Genomic DNA, 22892 nt, shown 5'->3' with positions numbered 1-22892 from the left:
GGTTTGATTCCCAGTCAGGGCCCATGCGTGGGTTGTGGGCCAGGTCCCCAGTACGGGGTGTGTGAGAGGCAACCACACATCAATGCTTCTCTCCCTCTCTTTCTCCCTCCCTTCCTCTCTCTCTAAAAGTAAGAGAAATAAAATCTTTTTTAAAAAATCATAAAAAAAGAAGATACGTGGTAACTGTAATGGGTGTTAGTGAGGTTAACTTCGTTGTTGCTCTGCTTTGTTTGCAAAGATCAAGTGCACAGCGTTCCTATAGCACAAATGGGGAATTACCAGGAATACCTCAAGCAAGTACCTTCTCCACTCAGAGAACTTGATCCTGATCAGCCTCGAAGGTTGCATACATTTGGCAACCCCTTTAAGCTGGATAAAAAGGTAAATTTGAAATGTTCCAGCATATAATTCATTTGTGCTAGGTACTGTGGATTTAAAAGTTCCTAACTTAACTAAATTAAGCTAAAGCTATTTTCCTGGTAAAGTATCTAATAAATGTCAACATAGCTAAATATAGTCACTTTAATGGGAATTGGAATTTGTTGTGCCATTTAAAAACTGTATGTAAATCCAGGGAAATTTTTATTTTGTTATAGGGTATGATGATAGATGAAGCAGATGAATTTGTGGCTGGACCTCAAAATAAACATAAACGACCTGGAGAACCAAATATGCAAGGGATCCCTAAAAGGCGTCGCTGCATGTCCCCACTGCTGCGAGGCAGACAGCAGAACCCCGTCGTGAACAACCACATTGGAGGGAAAGGACCACCCGTGCCCGCGACGCAAGCACAGCCAGACCTCATTAAACCCCTTCCTCTTCATAAAAGTAAGAGTTGGGTGTTTTCTAATGTCCAAGAACAGCAGGAGAAGATGTGTTTATTCTAAACTGGCATGTAATTGCTTTTGTGTGTCTTTTTAATGAATGTTTGTTGAACATTTCCTATGTTCATTACGCTTTATTAGCAATCATGATCTAAAATACTTGCAAATCCTAAGTATTTCAAAGTAGTTTTTAAAGGGTATTATCAAATTCAGCATCAGTGTAGTGCAACAACTAATTACTAAAGACCTGTGCTGTTCTAGACGGCACTGGGCACTGAGGGTGGCCGTGACCAGGGCAGGGACTTCTGCTCTCACTTGCAGTGCATGAGGAGGGCAAGCCATGGAACGCTTCGTTATGAGTGCGGTGAGTTCTACAGAAGGGAAGTCAAGGGTGTTGTGGGTGTGTTTGGTGAGAGGGTTCGACTCGGTCTGTGGGGTCAAGGCACTTTATGAGGAAGTCGTCTAAAGCAGCACTTGAAGGATGAATGAGGAGGCTCTCGGTTGAGTTGAGGTGGAGCTTTGGGTGAGCATTTCTTGCAGGCTGTCTGATGGTGCTAACGCGTCTGGTCACAGACCACACTCTAAGTAGTAAGGACCTGGAGTGATGTGCTGAGGGACGTGGGGGTGGGAGGAAGCCTGCAAACTAGGTTTTGGAGACATTGTAGGCACACAGGTGTGCCGGGAGACCCATAACGAAAGTGGTGAGGAGAGAGATGAGTGAAGTGACTCAGGTGGGCATCAAAAGAGCAAGAGTTTGTCCAAGAGTGCGTGGAGGTAGGATCTTGAGACGGTGCTGGGAGGTGAAGGTTCATGGAGAACGTTGGAGAGAGCAGTTTCTGTTTCAGGTCTGAAGAGGAGAGCGGTGTCTTTGCAGGAAGGCCAGTTTCAGTTCAAAAGGAGTTGTACACGGTAGTAAAGCTTGCATGTCACGGAATAGACTTGAGGAGGGAGTCAGAGGTTTGAGGACTTTTGTGGGGATGAGTCCATTTTGGACAGTAAGTGAGGGCAGTGGAGATGAAGCCAGCTGTTGTCCTGGAGCTGTGGTGAGCAGTCGGGGAATTTAGAACTCAGCTGCTTCTGGGGGCGGGGGGAGCCAGTTTAATAGTCTCATGTGAGTGGCAAGGTGGCAGGCTGTAAGTCTAGGTGCCCAATGAGCTGGCGTGGGTGCCGGCTTGTTCCGAATTACCAGGCGGATGAGCGTAAGTGAGAAGAGGCCTTGCTGTGAAAGGGCCTGCTCGGCGTCTGTTCCCTGGAGAATGGGGGACATTTTAAACTTTCTGCCTTTACTTTTGCCACTAAGTGACAACAGAGGTATAAGGCAGTGGAGGGTTGAAACGAGCCAGGGCTGAAGAAAGGGTAATCATGATAATCTTGATCATACATATCTCCCTAAACCATTAAAACCCTACTTGTTCAATAAAATTGCTGTAGAATAAAACAGAGAAGTAAAAGTTGAATTTGGCTTTTTTTTTTTCTCCCTAAAGATAGAAGTTGTATAGATTTTGTAAATATTGTGAATGTTTCACATTGAATCCACCATGTCTTTATCAAAGCTTAAGAATCATGTCACGTTATTTGTTAACTTGCATCCGTCGAGGATATCACTTGTGGTTTTCTGCAGTGATTGTTTTTGAAGTTTTCATTACTTTGTGCCTTGAAGTTGTCTCATAATTTTTTCCTCCAATCTCTGTTTGTAGTTCCAGAAGCTAGTAACGATTCAACAGTAGATGATGTAGTTGAAAATCATGTTGCTGACCAACTCTCATCAGATGCTACACCAAATGCCATGGATACGGAGTTTGCAACATCTTCCCCAGCCAGTTTACTGGAACGACCGACCAATCACACAGAGGCTCTCGCTCATGATCATTTAGGAACTAACGACCTCGCTGTTGGTGGATTTTTAGAAAATCATGAGGAGCCAAGAAATAAAGTACAGTGTCCTGAAGAGAATATACCAGCATCCTCACTCAACAAAGGAAAGAAACTGGTGCATTGCAGAAGCCATGAAGAAGTCAACACTGAACTAAAAGCACAAATAATGAAAGAAATTCGAAAGCCAGGAAGAAGTATGTATAATTAGACACAAACCCTGGATTTAATTTCTGTGTGTGCTTAAAAAAAAAAGTCAGATTAATTAAAAACATACGATTCTAGATCAGTCTTGAACCATACATAAGCTGTGTGAGATTCGACTCTTTATCCAGCTGACGAACGCTGGCAGATCTCTTCTCTGTCCAAAGTGCTGTCATGACGGGGCCCCCTAGTCTCGAGTACTCCGGCCAGCACCTGGAGTTTTAAGGTAGCAGCCCAGCACTGTGTTTAAGATTTATGCTATGACAGTGACCAGGAATGTGTTTAGGTCAAAAAACTGAAGTTAGGAAAGCTACCTGTGATGGGAACGCAAAAGGATGTTTTTGTTTTGTCTTAGTACGTCTTGTAAACTGCAGTAGAAAAACACTGCATGAGAATGCAAGGGAGAGCCGCTCACTTTCTCTCTCTGCCTCTCGTTTTAAGAATACGAAAGAATCTTCACTCTACTGAAGCACGTGCAAGGCAGTTTACAAACAAGACTAATATTTTTACAAAATGTCATTAAAGAGGCATCAAGGTAAGTAACCTTTGGACGTATGGTCAGTGTTTAACAGTGTCTGTTGTGTTGTACGTGTGTGTGACGCGCAGCACTTCTCCCTGTTTTCATTTATTGAAAGAAATTCTTTAGAAATCGAGCCTTTCCTTTCTGCACATTACACGTACTTGCATAATTCTCTTTTTTCCTACTCTGGCTTTTGGTGTCTTTATATTTTATAGTCTTTAATTTTTCTCCTTTTTATATTTGGACTACTGTTAATGAGTGATTAGAAATAGTTCTGAAAGGCAATATTTTATTTTAAGATTTTATTTACTTACTTTTTAGAGAGAGGGGAGGGCAGGGAGAAAGGGACAGAAAGGTCAATATGTGAGAGATGCATAGATCAGTGGCCTCTCACACGCTCCCAGCCGAGGACCTGGCCCACAACCCAGGCACGTGCCCTGAGAATCGAACTGGACCTGAAAGGCACTAGTTGAATGCAGTTCACTTGTGTGTGGGAAAACATGTAATTACAGGGAACAGAGTTGGACAGACGAGCCTTACTCTGATTGCTTCAGGAGCCCAGGATTATGTGCTCTAGTACAAGGGATGTGGACCAGGAGTATAAATGGTACCTCCATAGTGCGGTTGACTGGAAAGCATAGTTTCATGGTTTAGGGAATGCAAAAATTATTTTTTATTTTTCCTTTAAGACTTTTAGTATTTTAAGAAAGCTTAGGGTTTATCTTATCTGACCTTCCAAATATACCCTGCTTGAGTCCCCCAGTTTCTTCCATGCTACACTTAAAGTTTGTTTTAGATCGGGCAGTTAATTTTGTGTGGGTTTGCGGGGCGCTGGAGCTTAGGCCACTTTGAAGGAGGTGGTAACTTTTCATACTATCTGTTTTGTATATTTAACGTATTCTGCTCTTAGTGTAACATTCTGTCAGTTCAAACATCTTCATGGATTTAGTTACGTTCCTGGTGCCTGCGGTCTACTTCTGTCATCTTTTAAAGCAGTGATTTTCAAGTGGGGTAAAACATGCAGTACCTGCCTATTTAGTCGAAGACACTGGCCTCTCTTCCCTTAGGTTGTCAGATAGAAGAATGACAGCAGCCACCACAACCACAGCTGTCCGGCGTGAATGAATCAAAATTAACACCAATTTTTTTTTTTTTGTCAGATGGCAAAAAACTATTTTTTAATGTGCCACAGGATTTTAACAGTTGGTTTATGTATGCCATGAGCTAAAAAAGGTTAAAAATCACTGTTTTAGAGTTGTGTGATGTGGTGGTTACAAGCAGAGAGGAAGGAAGTGGGCATAGGTTAGGCAGTGTTTTGGAAAGCATATTCTGAAAAGCATCAGCAGTATCAGTACCTATGTAGATGAATGCAACTTTAGTGTACTATATTTGTTAACAGAAAAAGTTTTTAAGCTGCCACTTGAACTTGGGCTGTTGGCCATATTCTGTACTAAAGATGTCTAATCCTTGATTTGCTATCAAGGATTTGCCTTCAAATTGTGGTAGGAAAACACCATGGTTTTTAAGTGCGCTTTCATTTCATCTAACATTTTGTGGGGAATTGGATTTGTACCTTGTTCACGTTCCTTTTAACGTTCAGCTTTCAAAGAGCATAATAAGAAGTGATTGGAGCCATTGCTCTGGGATCCCTGATTTTGCTGGAATGTTAGTAATCCGTGTATACATTGGGTTGTTTTCCTTTTTCTTCTTCATTGTGGAAGGAGTAACCTCTTTCTTCCAGCAGATTTTACATATCATACAGTTGTTGGTTTTTAATTTTCATTTCACTTTGAAAAATCTTGCCAAGGCAGTTTAACAAAAACATTATACTGATACATAACTTCATCTGTTAATAAGAAATTGAGAGTGCTGTTATTTTTTTTACACAGGTTTAAAAAAAGAATGCTAATAGAACAACTGGAGAACTTCTTGGATGAAATTCATCGAAGAGCCAATCAGATCAACCATATTAATAGCAATTAAAAGAAAACAGAATGTGGCCACTTATTTCACTATATCTTCTCCAAATACAAAGTAAATACAAGACTGTTGTGATTTTGCATTCATTTTTTGACATGCATTGTTGGCTATTTGAGATACTAAGAGCAAGTCTGCAGATCCTTTTCTCATCATTTTACAGTGACCTTTTCTTCATTTTTGTTTATTTTTGTAATGTGAAAAGTATCACTCTAAAAAAAAACATTTTTATTTAACAAACTAAAAATATTCCTCCAAATCTCTTGCTTGTCATTGACTCTCGCGTGTCAATTTCCCTCAGGTTCTATTTTCTTAAACCAACCTTTAAAATTGTCACCTCTGTTAAGGTTGAACTTTGCCAAAAAAAAAATAAAAAAGAAGTTACTTTGTAATTTTTGGGGAAAAAAGCACATACATTAAAACTAGGTAATGTTTTGTATATACAGTTATTTTGGATATATTATTGTAAGTTGTACAAATGTATTTTGAAGAATATTTAAGAAAAGCACTTTTGTTATTCCATCAATAAATGCTCTATTTTACTCTTGTGTGGTTTAGGAAATAGTCACATTTAAAGTAATCATTTAAAACCATCTGAAGATAATGGAATTTTAAAAGCTTTGCCTTTTAGCATTGGAAAAATACACCACTTGAAGTTCATATTTGTTAACCCTAATTGTAATTACATGGTACATGGTCTGCGTTGTCTTTTTACTCTATGTTCTTAGTTTTTGTTGGTCACCCCAACGTCCTCCTGTTTCCGCCTAGGTAACGGCAACAGTTTCTGTGGCAGATAGGCAGATACCTAAAAAGCAGACACCTTTGGACATGATTGGTTTCCTTACTTCTCTTCAGCCCTGTTCCTTTCTCACTAGCGTTGTGGATGGCCCTCAGTTAGGGAGTGGTAGGCTTGGGGTACCTCACCTACCCTACTCTGAAACATCGGGCCTTTGGGAGTTTGGTGCCACACTTACAAAAGTCCCATAACAAACTGGGGGCTCCAGCGGGATCTCTTTGTTCTGCTCTGCTGTTCTCACACTTCAGCGCTCCATTTTATTCAGAAGCTAAATGGAAAGGAAACACATTTAAGATGACTTTGCTCATTTGCATTGCCCCCGATTACCTGGGACAAGGGAAAACCAACACTGTTCCCTGTCCACCCTCAGTAAAATGGCTTCGTGTGCCCTTAACTGAGGACAGGACCCTGTGACCTGACTCACTCACCATTCATATTGTCACTGCTGTGCCTTGTAGTGCTTGGGGTAACCAGTAGAGAAAGAAGGTTAAAATGGATTTAGATTGTGTGGGTGAAATAAATTTATAAAGTTACAGTAAATTTGAAGTATTTTTAGGTTCATAACGTTTGAAAATGACATACCCTTATCTTTTTACACTTTAGCAGAACACTTTGAATTTCAAGGGTATAGCAAAGAAACTTAACTTTTTATGAAGAAAATCATAGATGAAAGTGGAGAACATGGTTGAGCTCTGTTCATTTTAGTCTAGGGCATTGAAACTCCCAATACTGAAGACAGACCCTGTCAAGAAAGAGAAGCATATGTAATGTTACGTAGTATTTTCATATGCAGTACTTTAAACCGTTTTTTTATCTCTACCAAATACCTTTATGTAAAGCAGGGTATCATTTAATAGATGAAATTGCTAAGGTAGTTAACCTACAGTTACATTGCTAAATGCAGCAAGAACTACGCAAAATCCAGAATATATTGTCTGGTCTTAAATGATATACATATTTAGATTCTGAGATTAATGGAAGGGATTACATGCAAGTCATTCAAAGTTCATGCTTAAGAATATTTAGGAAAGGGATTCGGTCTATTCCGATATGGCCTTCCTTACCAAACTCTTACTTCCATTTCGAAGGCTCATGAGGTGGTGATCCTTAAGACCCTTGATCTTTAATCCATTTTGGGGGATGAGCCCTGGAGGGAGTTGGGAAGAAGCAGTTTGTTCAGTCTCTTCTTTTTGTCCTCAATCTCTGCCACCACGCTCTATGCCCTCATCCTAAAACCTAGTTGCAAGGTTGGAAACCCATGGAGACTCAAGCCTAATAGTCCATCTCTGTGTTCAGAAGCTGGGCATATTAGTTCAATTCATGAAATACTGTAGGATTCTTGTAAGCAAAGGAGAAGGGGAGTATATTTGAGGGAAATAACCGGGTCTTTCAGGCCCTTTCCATCACTGGCTGACTAGGCTGGACAAACGATATTTTCCAGCAGTTAAATCTTGAGATTAAGACAGTTCCTTAACGGTCTCATGTGCCCCATTTGTCAATTGATTGAGTCATTATTTGCCTTTATTAGTAAGATTGATCAGCTTGGTGTACTGAAGGCTGAGACTCATTTTTATCTCTTCAATACCCTTCACCAGAAGAGTGTCCACTTTGCTTTGTGTGAGGCGGGCAAGTATGTCCCAGAAAGGTAAATTCATTCACAGGGACTGTGTTTAGACGAGCGGAGGGTCGTGGCACTGGCTTTGGATTAGCCTTTACTTTCATTCTCTGTTTACTAAGGCAGCTCTGCAAACGCCTGTCATTGAAATAGTGGTGTGTCCTTTATTATTGCAAAGATTCTACGGTCATTTTTATGCGGTTGAATTCCAAAAAAGAAATTGTTATCTTTTAAGTCCCATCGACCTTTATTGGCTATCAGCTTTTGACATTGACCTTTCTGTTCAAATGTAGTGCTGTCTCTTTCTGCAGGGAGTAGAACCTGTCGTTTTCTCATCTTTCATTTTTGACATGTATTCTTTCTAAGAGAGGGCACTCTGCCTGTTCTGAGTGATATGTGACGTTTTCATCTAATATATATGGGGTTGGGACGATTACTAGCAGGACATAATTCTGTTGATGGACCTTTTCTCCCCAAATAATCCCAAAATAGATTATTTACTAGTGAATGATCATTTTCATCCTTTTTGTCACAAAAGTGTTCCTTTTGATTTCTAACACAAGTTACAGCAGTATGCAAATGATTCTCAGATAAAATGATGTTGACAGTATTTCCTTAAAAATTTCTGTAAAGCCTATGCGTAATTTTCATTATTCTAACTTTTGACTTTTTTCTCTCCATAAATAAAAATAATGCCTGATGTTTAGTTAAAGTAGATCCACTTTTGCTTGATTTTATTAGTCTTGTTCCATCCTATTTCTTTTTTAACACATTATTTAAACTTGCCAACAACTCTTTACTGAGAATCTCTTTTCCTTCCTGGGCTGATAAATAATTGTCAGTGGGGGTGGGGGACATTAAGAGGAATAATTTAAATACTTAAAGGACTTCTCCTTCTGGTGTGCTAAGGATTTGCCAGTACCATACCATTTTTTTTGGATTAAGATGAGGTTGTATAGTGGGAATTAAAATGAACAAGGGCAAGCATTTGGTTTCTGTGTAACTTCAGCAAACTTGCGAAAGATCAACAGAAAGACCGTAGAAACCCAGGTGCATATACTAAACTGTTAGGATTGCTGAGAGAGGACTTCCTGGATACTCCAGTGGCCCAAAGGAACTATCTTTTATCCTACCGTGACAACAAAGCTTGGCAACAACTGGCAAAAGTCAAGATTTATCATTTATTTTACTTTTCATGAATGTTCTAAGTTTCCCCAGAAGTGGAAATCTGAATTCTAAAAATGTACATCAACTGCAAATGAGCTGACAGAGGAGGGGGAAACCCCACAGAGGATATTAGTTTCCCTTTTAGTTCCCCTTCCTTAGAGGAATCAAACGTTCCCTTTGCTTAGGATGCACAACCCAGCACCCGGGAGCTTCTGGCGCTGCCTAGGGACTAGCTGGGGGCGATGCTAGTTTTAGGCTGCAGTAGGCAGAGGAGCCCTTGTTGCTAGAGAGATTCTGAGAAATAATTTATCTGAATTCTATAAAAAAAAAAAAACAACCCAGCACTCATATCTGTGTTGTGTTCTCAGGAAAAGGAGGAATGGTCAATCTGCTTTAAAAACAAGAATCCAAGACCTTTTAGCAACAATAGGGCTGCAGGAAAGGCAAATAGAATCTAGATTCACTATTAAACCTGGATATGAAGTCCGTTGTACCCCTTCATTTTTGATGAATAAAAGCATCCTAATATTTCATTTAGAGTTACGGAGTGCAGTGGGGAAATTAAAAAGGTACACATAGCAAAACCTGTGTCTTATTTTTTAAATATTCCGTGGAATATTTTGCTGAAGGAAATGTTCAGAATGACCCTATTCCTTGCTTATGGGGATGGTGGTACAAGCCCTTTTCAAAATGGATGTCTCTTTTCTTCCACCATTTTTCAGAAAGTTGGTTCTCTATTAACATTCCTCTGTTTCTGCTCTCCCAAGCCTGGACCTGGGGTTTGCAGGGGAAGTTTTAGAAGTGGGAAGGCCGAACTGGCTAAATCTAACAAAGGTAGACACAGCAGTGGTGGACTGTGCGGGCCGCCAAGTCCCCCTTAGGAACGCACCTGTGGCTGCAGGTGCCCTTGTGCCTTCCTCTGACACCTGATCTTGGCCTTGCGGATTGCCTCAGAAACAGAGAAGCCGTCTTGGCCCTAGGAAATGCAAATGTGAATTGCTTATTGCATAGCTGATGCATTTGGTTTAGGGTTTTGAGTACATTTTTAAAGAATGTACTGTACTTTATCACATTCTTACGTTCCTTGCTGTATCACTAGGGAGAGCTTATTGGAAAATTCTGAAGCAATATTTTAAACTTCCCAAACCTCAAATTTAATAAATTATCTAAAAATCCCAACTTAACATTCAGAGCTGTGCCCCATTTTCCAAGTTATTCTCAAAAATAATTTCTAGCCCAGATGTACATCTTTTCGTTAGGTAATATTTCTAAAGCTTCGGTGGTGCAAGAATGTGTTAAAAGTGCAGATTCTGGAGCACAGGAATATGCATTTTCAGAAGGCTGCGTAGACGCTTTCCCTTGAGTGCCGCCTTGGACTGCGTTTTCAGGGCCATTTTTAAGGACCGGGTGACAGGTTTGTACTGTAGGCTTTCCAAGGCGTAGTTCAGTGTATCGAAAATGTGTCTGACCCTGCAGGACAGCGTTCGGCATGCCAAGGGACATCCGGCTGTGCAAGTGACTTGCTTCATGGGCTAGAAATCTGCAAAGAAAATGAGAGGTCAGGACTGGGACAGTTGTGTGCTAAATTTCAAAGGTAAGCCTAGCAAATAGGAATGGGGCCAGGAGGGTTCCCAGATTTTTCTCATTTTACCGTGAATCATTTTGAAACAACTCCACAATTCAATTCCTTGACACAATAAAGAGTGAAAGCTAAGAATCTTTAGAACTAGAGGAACCTTTAGAAATTACTCAGTCCAAGCCTTTCGTTCTAGAGTGGGCTGTCGTCCTCCGCGGTCACACACCTGTTAGAGTCGGGCCCATGCCTTCACACAAAGTCATCTTCAAGGAGGTGTTCTAGTCAACTCCAGCAGGCCGCTGGAGAGGCCCCTGGTAAGAGTCTTACTCGTTCTGACGTAGGCGTATTTTGAGGACGCTTCTGCTTCATTTTAGACTAGATTTTAATTGTTTTGCATTTTTATGCACATACCAGGAGATGGCATATGAGTGGCATGAGAGAATAAAACCAGCCCACAGTATAGAATCTGCAGCCTTTCATCTGCCTTGTAAATTAGGTGCATGCAGGGAATTATGAGTTGGCTGAAGTCTGTAAGGGACAGTCATTAGTGAAGGGGACCAGATGGGGCCAGAGGAAGGAAAAATCAGTGGAAACATTCACCTGGCATCGCTTGTCCTAAAACCAGTGAGGAATCTGATCATTTAAGCAATTGGTCTCTTTCTGCAGGATCTTTTAGGGAAGAAAGAAATTTTCTATAATTAGGGATAAAAAAGGGTTCTTTGGTGGTCGTGAGGTTTTACTAATCTGTGGCTTCGTTGCTATCTACTGTGGTATCTGAACATTTTAAATAAATGTTAATGAAATGAGCAGAGGTTTATTATGAAACCCTTTATCAGGGTTTCATAGTAAAATTATAATTAATATAGTAAATAATGAAATACAGCAAAGGTGTTGTGTTAGAATCCAGGCGCCTTGGCACAAAGCGAGAAGTGGGACCAGCCGGTATGAGTGAGTCTTCGGTTAGATGGGCCCCGCTATTTCCATTTCTTGAGGCTAGCTCTTCGCCGCCCTGCAGGGCTGGTCCAGCAGTTGGCATTGAATACTTGCACAGCTGTAAGCCCAGACTCCGAGGCCTCAGGCTCCAGCATCTTGTCTCTTACATTTTTGTAAGAGTTAACCTTTCAGAAGAACAACATGTATGCTCGCAGTAAGAATCCAGGAGTCGTCTGTAGGTGTGTGTGTGCCTTCTTCCTTGATCCTGTCTGACGGTGCCTATATGCTTTTGTTCGGCAGCTGTTGAGATGGCATGCAGCTAAGGAACCCAGCCTAATGGAGGTCAAGCACAGAGGGATTCTCCCAGCTTTGGGCGCATCCTCTCCTGCAGTGGGAGCAGCTTCTTGGTACCATTGAGGTCATACAACCTACTTTCCCAAAATTTGTCCCAAGATTTTTTATAGGCGCTACTCTGTAAAAGGGTGCCCTGGTTTATTAAAAATGGGAAGTGCGGGTTGAGTAGTTTTGTGCTTTTGTTTTTAGTGGTGAACTTCTCCAAGCTGCTAATTCATTAATGTTCGTAGTGAATCCCAACAGGACTAGAATATGTAGTGTTTAACCATGGACCCATCCCCCCATCTCCCTTCTCCAAGTTTACCAGATTGGTATTCTGAGGAACGCAATTTGGGAACCTGTAGCTTACTGTAAACCCATTTTCTCCGGTTACATTTCATTACCCAAAGCAAAGGGGAACGTGTCTTTCTTGGTGAAATCTCCACTCTTCTTCCATCACATCGTCTACCGCATTTACATGTTCTTCCTCTGTCACATCATCTACCACATTTACATGTTCTTCCTCTGTCACATCGTCTACCACGTTTACATGTTCTTCCTCTGTCACATCGCCTACCACGTTTACATGCTGGCCTCGCCTTTTAGATCGCTAGCTCTTAGGAGTCAGGAGCTGTCTTAGTACTTTCAGATACTTCGTGCCTTGCTCAACGAGTGTAATGCTGCTTGTGTACAGTACACGTTGGGTGAATGACTATTACACACTTCACCTTGCACAATTATTTCACGTCCCCAAATAAACAGCTGCCTTCCTGGTCTTTCATCTGATTTCACTTGTAAGGAGGTGCCGGCTGTGTCTGTAGACTCGGGGGCCCTGGACAGGGTGATCCCTGGCCAAGTCTCACCCAAATGATTGTGTCAATGGCCCTTCTCCTTTGTCAGTGGAGACCGCCATTCTTCATGTGTGGTTGGTCATGCTCCCAAAAGGTGTGAGAGTCTTGCCCTGACGTGTGGCTCAGTGGGTTGAGCGTCATCCCACAAGCCGAAAAGTCGCCGGGTTCGATTCCCCGTCAGGGCACACGCCTGGGTTGCGGGCCAGGCCCTGGGTTGGGGGCCTGCAAGAGGCAGCCGATCAGTGTCTCTCTCCCTCTCGCTAACAATAAATAAATAAATAAATAAAATCTTTAAAAGATTTTATAAAAAGGTTTGAAAGTCTTTATAACATGACATTATGCAAACACGAGATTGTAAAACATAAATCATTGTCTCTACATTGTATCTGCAGCTTCTCCTAAAGCCGAGTAACGTACACTTCGCTGTGTCTTTTGTGTTTAAATTATTACTACTTACTGTTGGCAGATTCAGTGGCCTCTTAGAAAGTTATTGCCAGAACTTGCGTCTAGTTATTTTTCTCATCTTTTTAACTGGAAACAGTTGTGAAAGATGGAAAGCGTGTGTCACGTAGCACCTGGCCCAGGATATATAGTGTGGCAAACATCAGCTGACCTGGCCTCTGAATCCAGGCTGCGGTTAATTGCTTTCTCCTTCCTTCTCTACTCCACTCCTCGCGCCTTTCTTTCTCAGGGTTTATTGAGATATAGTTGACATAACTTGGTGTAAGTTTAAGGTGTACGACATAATGATGTGATATATGTATATATTGCAAAGTGATTACCCCAATAAGATTGGTTAAGGCATCCATCACCTCACATAGTTACAATTTTCTTGTGTGTTAATTTTCTTTAATCCTCACCCAAGGACATTTTTAAATTGCTTTTAGAGAGAGAGGAAGGGGAAGAAAGAGACACATCGATGCAAGAGAGAAACACTGATTGGTTGTCTCCCGTACACACCCCCACTGGGGATCAGACCTGCAGCCTTTTGGAGTGTGGACAATGGTCCAACCACCTGAGCCACACTGCCCAGGGCTCTCCTGTTGAACTTCTAAAATCTACTCTTAGCAACTTTCAGATACACAGTATACAGCCACCATGCCATACATTACATCCCAGAACTTAAAACTGGAAATGTGCACCTCTGAGCACCTTCCCCTTTTTCCGACCCTCCTCCCCCTGCCCCTGGCAAATACTAATCTACTTTCTGTTTCTATGAGTTTAGTTTCTTTTCTTTAGATGCCACATATAAATGACATACAGTACTTGTCTTTTTCTTTCTGACTTCACTCAGTTTTTCCATGTCGTCGTCAATGGCAGGCTTTTCTTCTCTCTTATGGCCAAATAATATTCACTGTGTGTACACACCGCAGCTTCTCTATCTGTTCATCTGTCAGTGGACACTTAGGTCTTTTCCCTGTCTCAGCTATATGTAAATACCGCTGCTATGAAGATAGGGTGCAGATACGTCGAGGTGGTGACTTCATTTCCTCTGGGTATGTACCCAGAAGTGGGATTGCAGGATCATAGGGCAGTTCTATTTTTAATTTTGAAAGGAACCTCCACACTGTTTTCCACAGTAGCTGCACCGATTTACATTCTCATCAGCAGTGCGCAAGGGTTCCCTTTTCTCCACATCCTCCCCAGCACTTGCTCTCTCTTGTCTTTTTGGTAATAAGACATCCTAACAGATGTGAGGTGATGTCTCATTGTGGTTTTGATTTGCATTTCATTGATGATTAGTGACCTTTCCATATACCCGTTGGCCATCTGAATATCTTCTTTGGAAAAATGTCTATCCAGATTCATTGCTCATTTTTAATTGGATGATTGTTATTTGCTATTGAGTTGTATAAGCTCCTTTTATGTATTTTGGATATTAGTCCCTGAACAGATATGTGGTTTGCAAATGTTTTCTTCCATTTCATAGGTTGCCTTTTCACTTTATCAATTACTTCTTTTGCTGTGAAGAAACTTTTAGTCTGATGTAGTCCCACTTATTGATTTTTGCATTTGTTGATTATGCTTTTGGTATCATATCCAAAAAAATCATTGTCAATAACATTTTCAAGGAACTTTTTCCCAATGTTTTCTTCTAGGAATTTTATGGTTTTAGATATTTATGTCTTTAATTCATTTTTGAGTTAGCTTTTGTGAGTAGTGTAGGATAGTGGTCCAGATTCTCTTTTTTGCGTGTGAATATCTAGTTTTCCCAACACCATTTATTGGAGATTACCTTTCCCCATTGAGTAATCTTTGCTCTCTCATCAAATATTCATTGACTGTGCATGGATTTATTACAGGGTCTTGGTTCTGTTCCATTTATCTATATGTCTGTTTTTGTAACAGTACCATACTGTTTTGATTACCATAGCTTTGTAATAGAGTTTGAGATGAGGAAGTATGATGATTACATATTTGTTCTTTCTTAGGATTACTTTGGTTATTCAGGGTCTTTTGTGGTTTCATACAAATTTTAGGATTTTTTTTATTTCTGTGAAAAATGCTGTTGGAGTTTTGATAGGAATTGTTTTGAATCTGAGGATTGATTTGGTATAGACGGTTAAGATTAATTTTTCCAATTCATGAACAATCCTTTTATTTATTTCTGTCTTTAATTTCTTTTATCAATGTGTTGTAGTTGTCAGTGTAGAAATTTTTTACCTTCTTGGTTAAATCTATTCCTAAGAATGTTTTTTGGTGCAATTTTTAAATGGGATTGTTTTCTTTTTTTTTCAGATAGTTCATTGTTAGTGTATTGAAGCACATGTATGTCGACTTTGTATCCTGCATCTTTACTGGATTTGTTGATTAGTTCTACCTAATGATGCACCACCATTACAATATTAGATAATTAGATTTTGACCACATATTTACCATTAACAGTGATTTTTAGCACATACATATGTTTTTATGGTGTTAATTAGCATTTTTAAATTTCAGCTCGAAGAACTTTCTGTAGCATACCTTGTAAGGCAGTTCTACTGGTGATGAACTCCCATAGCTTTTATTGGTTTCTGAATATCTTTATCTCTCCTTTTGTTTGTGATAGCCAGCTGTGCTGGCTATAGTCATCTTGGTTGACATTTTTTTTCCTTTCAAAATTTTGAATATAACACCTCACTCTCTCCTATTCTGTTGAAAAACTCACCGATCGTATGGGGGTTCCCTAGTATGTAATTTCTTTCTTTTCTTCTGCTGCTTTCAAAGTTCTTCCTTTGTCTTTGACTTTTGCCAATTTAGTTACAATGTGTCTTGGTGTGGCCCTTTTCTTAGTTCAACCTATTTGGGATCCTTTTAGCCTCAAGCATCTGGAAACCCATTTCTTGTCCCAAACTTGAGAGGTTTTCAGCCATTATTGCTCTAACTAGGCTTTCATTCTCTTTCCCTTCCTCTTCTCCTTCTGGGATTCCCACACGCATATATCCTTTGCTTTTATGATGCCCCCAACTCCCGTAGAGTTTCTTCATTCTCATGTTCTTTTTGTTCCCTGGGGTAAAAAGTTTCTAATAATCTCTCTTCTACTCTAGTGATTTCTCTCCTCTACTTGGTTGACTCTGCTGTTTAAACTCTCTTGAGTTCTTCAGTGGAGGCATTGTATTCTTTAGCCTTAGAATTTCTGGGTTTTTTAAAAAAAATTTTAATCCTCACCTGAGGACGTTTTTTCATTGCTTTTAGAGAGAGAAGAAGGGAGAGAGGAAGGGAGAGAGAAACATCGATGCGAGAGAGAAGCATCGATTGGTTGCCTCCTGCACACACCCGGCCTGGGGATCGTATGCACCTGGACCGGGGGATCGAATCTGCAACCTAGGTATGTGCCCTGACGGGGGATCAAACCTGCAACTTTTAGGTTATGGGGTGATGGTCCAACCAATTGAGCCCCACTGGTCAGGGCTGATTTTCTTTTTTACTGATGGTTTCTATTTCTTTCATTGACTCACCTTCTTATTTTGTTTATGCATTTTTTCCTAGCTTTGTTTAGTTTCTTTGTGTATTCTTACTGTTTACTAATCTACTTCAACAGAATTATTCTGAATTCTTTGTTAGTTCACAGGTCTCTATTTATTTAGGGTAGTTATTGGAGCTTTATTGTTTTCTCTTGGTGGTATCGTTTTCCTGATTCCTCGTGTTTCTGGGATTCCTTACAGTGGTATCTGTGCATTTAAGTAAGCGGTTTCCCAGGGTTGTGGTTATGCAGGGTCAGGCGCTAGGCTCAGCGGTTGTGCAAGGCTGCTCGCTTGACTCTCTGTCCAAATGGGGCTGTCGGATGGGCTTCTTGGCTCTCTGGGCTCTCTGGCCAAGCGTCCTGGCTGGCTGGGACTTGAAGCTATGCTCAGTGGTTTGTGTGGCTGTGAATTTGCTTCCCTGCCTCAGTGGGGTAGTGGTATGGCTCACTGCCTGGGGATCCAAATCAGGCAGAACTGCCAACCGGCCTCTCTGGCCAGGCCAGGCCACTGGCTCCACTCTGCAGATGAGCACTGCTGCTGGCTGGAGCCTTTGCTGAAGTTCCCTGCAAGCAGGAACATGCTCTGCCAAGATTCGAATCCCCCCCTTTCTCTGTCTCTGTCTGATCCCCTGTGGTCCCTGTGGGACAAGCTCTGAGTGGGTTTGCCAGGAAGCATCCTGCAACTTTGGGCGAGCTGGCTGTCAACCTTGGCCCCGGGAGCGTCCACAGGCCCTGGGGTCACTGTGGATGCCGTACTGTGTCAGCCTAGAGGAGGGGCGACGCACTCAGAGGCGGCCATTCCTTCTCTCCTTCTAATGGAGGCTTCAGTCTCTGTGTTTCAGAGAAGCGCTTCACCCTCGCCCCTGGGCGCTGGGATTTCCGCAGTGCAGACTTGTCTGTGGCTAGTTGCTAGTTGATTTTCTTGGGATGGGGACTGAAGTTGGAAGGGACCTATGTCAGCACGCTGATGCCCTGTTGCAGTTCTGAGCAGTCATCTGGTGTGATGTAAGTTAACTTCAGGGTACAGCCAAGCAGCTATGGATGGCTCGCTCATTTACGTCATAGTAACAGGAAGCTTGTGCTTCCAATTGAGCAGAGATTGGAAATGTATTACTCCCTTATAAAAGTCACAAATCAAGTCGTTCTTTAGTTTCAAGTTTGTGCACAAAGAGTGTTTCCTGGATTAGGGAGCATGGGTTTGAATCAAGCCTGTGGATCCTGTAGAAAGTGGAATTGCTCAAAAAGGGTATCTCTGGGTGGTATCTTTACCACCCAGTGTAAATAACACTGGAATTACTCTTAGAAGCTCATAAAGTGTAGCATCAAGGATATTTGGGAAGAAAAACTACCTTTTGGCCTCAATTGGGCTTCGACACGATATTGAGCAAGCTCTTCAGGCAGCAAAAAAGGATTTGATGACAAGAAGGAAGGGACAAGTGACTTTTAAGTCACTTAAAGGAGAACTTGAGTAAATGTTTTGGGGCTTTGGAACCAAATGGAAAGAAAAAGACCAACATTCCCCCGTGGCTGCGGAATTTCCATCAAGAGTGCAAAACTGGGTGGTAACCTCTTGTTCATTGTAGGGAGGGAGGCCAGCGTTTTCTGGTCACTTGCTCTCTGGTGAGCTCTCTGCTGATGTTTTGCTGTACGTTGCCGAATTTCATTTGCACAAGTAAGAGGTGAGGTGGGTGGTAGCTAGCCCATTCTTGGAATGCTGGAAATATTTGTTAGAGAGATTCGGTAGCCATGTCTCCAGAACTAAGTCAATAGCCCATTTGGGCACAGAAGTGTCTAGTCTCTCGCTTACAGTTAAAGAAGGGCCATTGGAAATCAATATTTTAGTTGGCAAACTTTATCTGTAAAGGGCCAGCTATTAAATATTTTAGCCACTGCTGGCCATGTGGTGTCTGTGGCAACTGCTCGATTGTGTCCTTGTAGCAAGAAAGCTGCCATAGATAATTTGTAAGAAGTGGGAGCAGCTGCGTTTCAGTAAAACATTATTTATAAAAACAGGTATTGGGCTATCGTTTGGGGACCTCTACATCAGAGGAACAAAACTTTATAAGAGAAGATGATAAGGCTGGTATGTTTTATTAGCAAGAAACAAATGCAAACTTCTCATTTGGTATATGGTAACTGATCATAATTATTTAATAAGCCAGATCCACAAGCCTATATTTCTGCTGATTTAAACAAATACCAGTAGACTTTAACTGCATTATAATAGAAGAGGTTAGGTATCAAAACAGTTCTTTTTAAACTAGGTGGATTATTAGATCCTGTCAGAGGAGCTTAGAAACTTTGAAAAGTCCTTATCAATACTGCAGCTGCCTGGTGTGAGTTATGCTCAGTCCTGCTAAGGACACGGATTGATGGCATTTAAGAGGTACGTCTAGGACACGAAGGCAGAGCTGTTTAAGAATTATGAAGAAACAATCACTAAGTCATAGTGATTAATCGCACAGTTGTGGTGGGGAAGAAAAGGTCAAGAATGGCCCCAAAGATCTGAACTGCAAAAATCTGAAGTCAAACGGTATTGCCGTCCACAGCAGGGACGCCGTGGCTGAGCTCCAGGGTCGCAAGAAGACGTTGTGATTGGGTTTTGCACGATATTAAAGATGGAGAGCACTCGAGTTCTTCATCCCTTCCTCCTTCCTTGCCCTCTAGTCTTCTTCCGCCAGGTCACATTATGCCTGTGTCACCTGGGAAAATTTCTGGCTTGGTCATTCAACCAAACCCATATTTATCGGGCATCCACTGTGTGCCGGGCCTTGTGGGAGGCACTGCGCCCATGCACGTGACTGTCACTTTGTGTGTCTCTGTGCATGCTTAGGAAATGAATACAGAGTCTGTGGATTTTAAGCACTCTAGAGTAGAGTCTTCCTCCTGTATTATATTTGGTAAGTAAATTGGCCAGTTAGTCTGTCCGGTCACATCTACAAGAGTTCTCTTGTAGACCACACTCCCATATTTCCTGTGGCTGCGTAAGAAGGAAGATTCGGGCCAAGGGGTAGAAGACTTCTCTGTGCCATGAGGCTCTGGCATTCAAAAGAGAGACTCGCAAGCTCATCGGGCAGGAGCGTGTCAAGGCCAATGAAAATGCCTACTGCGTGTCATTTTCGCACAGATCACTTTCTACTCTCTGGAGCACAAATGGACTGGGGCCTTGGCGTTGGCAATAGTTTAGCTAATGGTCTCCTGAGAGGATTCTGGAACATTAGACTCTGGCATTCCACTCTCTCGTAATATTTGTTGTAAGTCCCCTCTCAGATATAGGCAAACACAGCTCCTCTTGGTTAGTCGTAGCATGTGTACTGGGGGCAAAGGAATTTAATACGGACTCTGAGGAGGAGAACTTCAGGGCAAGGTCACAGCTGTGTGCGTAGTTTGAACACAGGAAGTTGGATGGATGCGGGAAAGCAGCGAGGTTAGCTCACTGGAAGAGGACGGAATAGGCATGGGGGCGGGGGACAAAGGGTGACTGTGAAGCTGGTGGCCCGCGGAAGGGCGCAGTGCAGAGCTGTGCAGGGGCTCCCAGGTCTCAGGCTGCCTCCTGGTCAGGACAGGCAGAGTGGGGGTGCATTGTGCTGTTCTCTGGTCGCTGACCTCGCTCGGAGCGTGGCCTCTGACTACAGCACTCAGAGGTCTCCAGAAATGCTGCTACCCCACAAAGTCTGGCCCAAATCGTACTGTTCTAAGGTGCATGCCCTCTTAGGGAACGCAAAGCACTTTCTGGATTCTTCTAAATAACATTGGCTCTGGCCGATCACCCTGAAGGCTCTGCAGAAACAATGAGAATCCCTTAATCAAAATATGGTGAAGCTTCCTATGATTTTTAACACAATGACAGAAAACATGGAAGAGCTGTTGTTCCCTGAAATTCCTTTCAAGTTAGCTTTGAGTGGATCAAAGAGATCAGTGACTCCCCAAGAATTTAAAATATCTTTTAAGTTGAAATGATTTTGGATCCTAAATCTAAAAAACAAAAACAAACCATCAGCTTTCATTTAAAAGTCTCATTCAGTAAACTCTTTAATGCACCTTCTAACCTCCAAACTCCCAGCTTGGACGCAGGGTCCTCCAGGCACATTTCCTGCCGTCTCTTTCAGGGCTCCTCCCCATATGCCCTACTCACTGAACAGCCCGGCCTCCAGGACTCCCGCCTTGGCACCTTGGCACCTTGGCATCCGCTGTTCTTTCCAGGTGTCCTCCAGCCTCCTTGATTGCTCTCGAATTACTCTCCTTTCCTCTGCCAGGGAGGTCCAAACCTTTGGCGTCTCTGGGCCACAGTGGAAGAAGAAGGATTGTCTTAGGCCACACATTAAATACACCATGACACGTGACCACAAAAGAGTCTCGTAATGTTTTAAGTAAATTTACAGTTGTGTGTTGGGCCACGTTCACAGCCTCCCTGGGCTGCACTCGGCCACAGGCTGCAAGCTGGGCACCCCTTCTGTTATGCACTCCTCTCCAACTGTTCTGTGACCTTTGTTATTAAAGCCCCATTTACACTTTGTTTGTTCTATTCTTTTGATTTCTAGAACATTTTGCTTCTTGTTACTGTTACTTATGATATCATAAGCTACTTGAGAAGAGAGGCTATCCCTCTCAATTTTTTATTTCCTAATTATTCGTATCACCACGTGTTTACCATGTGTGAGGCAGTGAGAAAAGTATTTTACGTGGATAATTCAATTTCATGTTCACATAACTATGTGATTATTATCCTCACTTTGCAGACGAGAAACCCGAGGCTTAAAGAGTTAAAGCGACTTGCCCAAGATGACAATGAGCGCGCAGCAGGACTCAATTGCTTCGAGGCTGTCTGAGGGCGGCGCCCGTCCGCTACACGTGCTACCTCCCATCCCGTGTGGCATCTCGCACACAGTAGGTGCAGAAAAGTTGTTGGCTGACAGTGAGCAGACTGTCTCGTTCAATATGATTATAATTGATAAGATGTGTATTTGATGGTTGCTGTGTGCATTGTGTGCTTTCAAAGCACAACAGGGCACGAAGGCAAGCTGAAGCTTTGCGTTGCCTAGTAAGTCCAGAGAGCAGGAAGAACTGAATTGGCACACCAGCCTCGCAATACTTCGGCACAGCCAAGACATCTAAAATTTTACTGTTAAAGCATCTTTAGAAGGACTGCTAATGTTATTTTTCTTTGAAAATAAAAGTATTTAAAATAGAATTAGATGGTCTTTTTCTTTACACCATGCAGGAGAGTAAAAGTACTGAGTGAGACCATTTACTCGCCAAGGCCTTCATTGCCGTGCAAGGCAATGTGGCTAATATTTAAATGGAAGAATCGGATTTTGTCATGAATGGATGTTTTGTATCTTCAGAATAGTTTCCAAAAAAGGCACATGCTTTTCCAAGTCAGTGCTGACACGTCTAAGAGAAAATGTTTAGATCACCTCTTCTGAAAGTTCTTAACTACTTAAAAGGTCTTTTGAAGATTTTAAATTCTAAAACACAGTGGTTAAGAGCATGAACTTGGGAATCCAGTGCTAGAATTGGAATCCTGGCTCAGTCTCTTATTAGCTGAGAGACCTGGGACAAGTTATTTTAGCTCTTTTGGCCTCAGTGCCCTCATTTGTGACACATGCATAATAGTAGCACTTTGCGCTTAGCTTTGTGAAGTGAAATAGTGCTTGTAAAGGGCTCAGAACAATGCCTAGCATAGCTCATGAGCTCTACTGTTACCACTGTGGTTTTGTTGCTTCTCAATGATATTGAGAAAGAGCCAAGGGATGTTTGAGACCAAGTACAGTGATTATGGTAGATGATAAAAGTATAATATCATTTTTAGTATCTAAAGACAGTAGTAAAAGTGAGGCACAACTATAAAAGATGTATGATTTTTTTCCTTGTATGGCTATGAAGGCTAGTCCAGAAGAAATACTACAAAAATATCTTGAGTTAGAAAAAACACACCACCACCCTTTACCAAAACCAGACAAGGATATCACAAGAAAACTACAGACCGATATCCCTTATGAGGAGATAAAAAACCCTCAACAAATACTAGTACATTGAATCCAGCAACATATAAATCTTACCATAACCAACTGGGATTTATCCAACAAATGCAAAGTGCGTTTAACATGTGAAAATCCATCAGTGAAAAACACTGCATTGATAGGATAAAGGACACAGGCCACGCGATCATCTCAATAGATGCAGAAAAAGCACTGGACAAAATCCAACATCCTTTCATAAACACAAAAACAGGACACATTCAACAAATTTGGAAGAGAAGGGAACTCTTTCAACGT

The 22892-nt window shown here is 41.8% G+C and overlaps 1 protein-coding gene across 6 annotated transcripts in view; it reads left to right on the top strand.

Moving 5' to 3' along the window:
- Positions 1–21761, top strand: part of INTS6 (integrator complex subunit 6) — an 87507-nt gene extending 65746 nt beyond the window's left edge. For 3 of the 6 annotated variants that reach the window (XM_024568630.3, XM_053916776.2, XM_045201308.3), the window contains 5 exons: positions 239–381; positions 597–828; positions 2522–2893; positions 3342–3435; positions 5310–5939. In XM_024568630.3, the coding sequence (XP_024424398.1) occupies positions 239–381; positions 597–828; positions 2522–2893; positions 3342–3435; positions 5310–5403 (935 nt within the window). In that variant the 3' untranslated portion in view covers positions 5404–5939. Of the gene's footprint in view, positions 1–238; positions 382–596; positions 829–2521; positions 2894–3341; positions 3436–5309; positions 5940–10451; positions 10566–16346; positions 16480–21353 lie in introns of those variants that run through there. The other 3 variants (XR_006656484.3, XR_006656485.3, XR_006656487.3) reach the window with 3 other exon arrangements.
- The last annotated feature ends 1131 nt before the right edge of the window (positions 21762–22892 follow it).

Source organism: Desmodus rotundus, chromosome 13 (genome assembly GCF_022682495.2).
Source record: "Desmodus rotundus isolate HL8 chromosome 13, HLdesRot8A.1, whole genome shotgun sequence".
NCBI lineage: Eukaryota > Metazoa > Chordata > Mammalia > Chiroptera > Phyllostomidae > Desmodus > Desmodus rotundus.
Note: the sequence above shows the minus strand (reverse complement) of the source record. Positions and strands in the feature narration are given on the sequence as shown.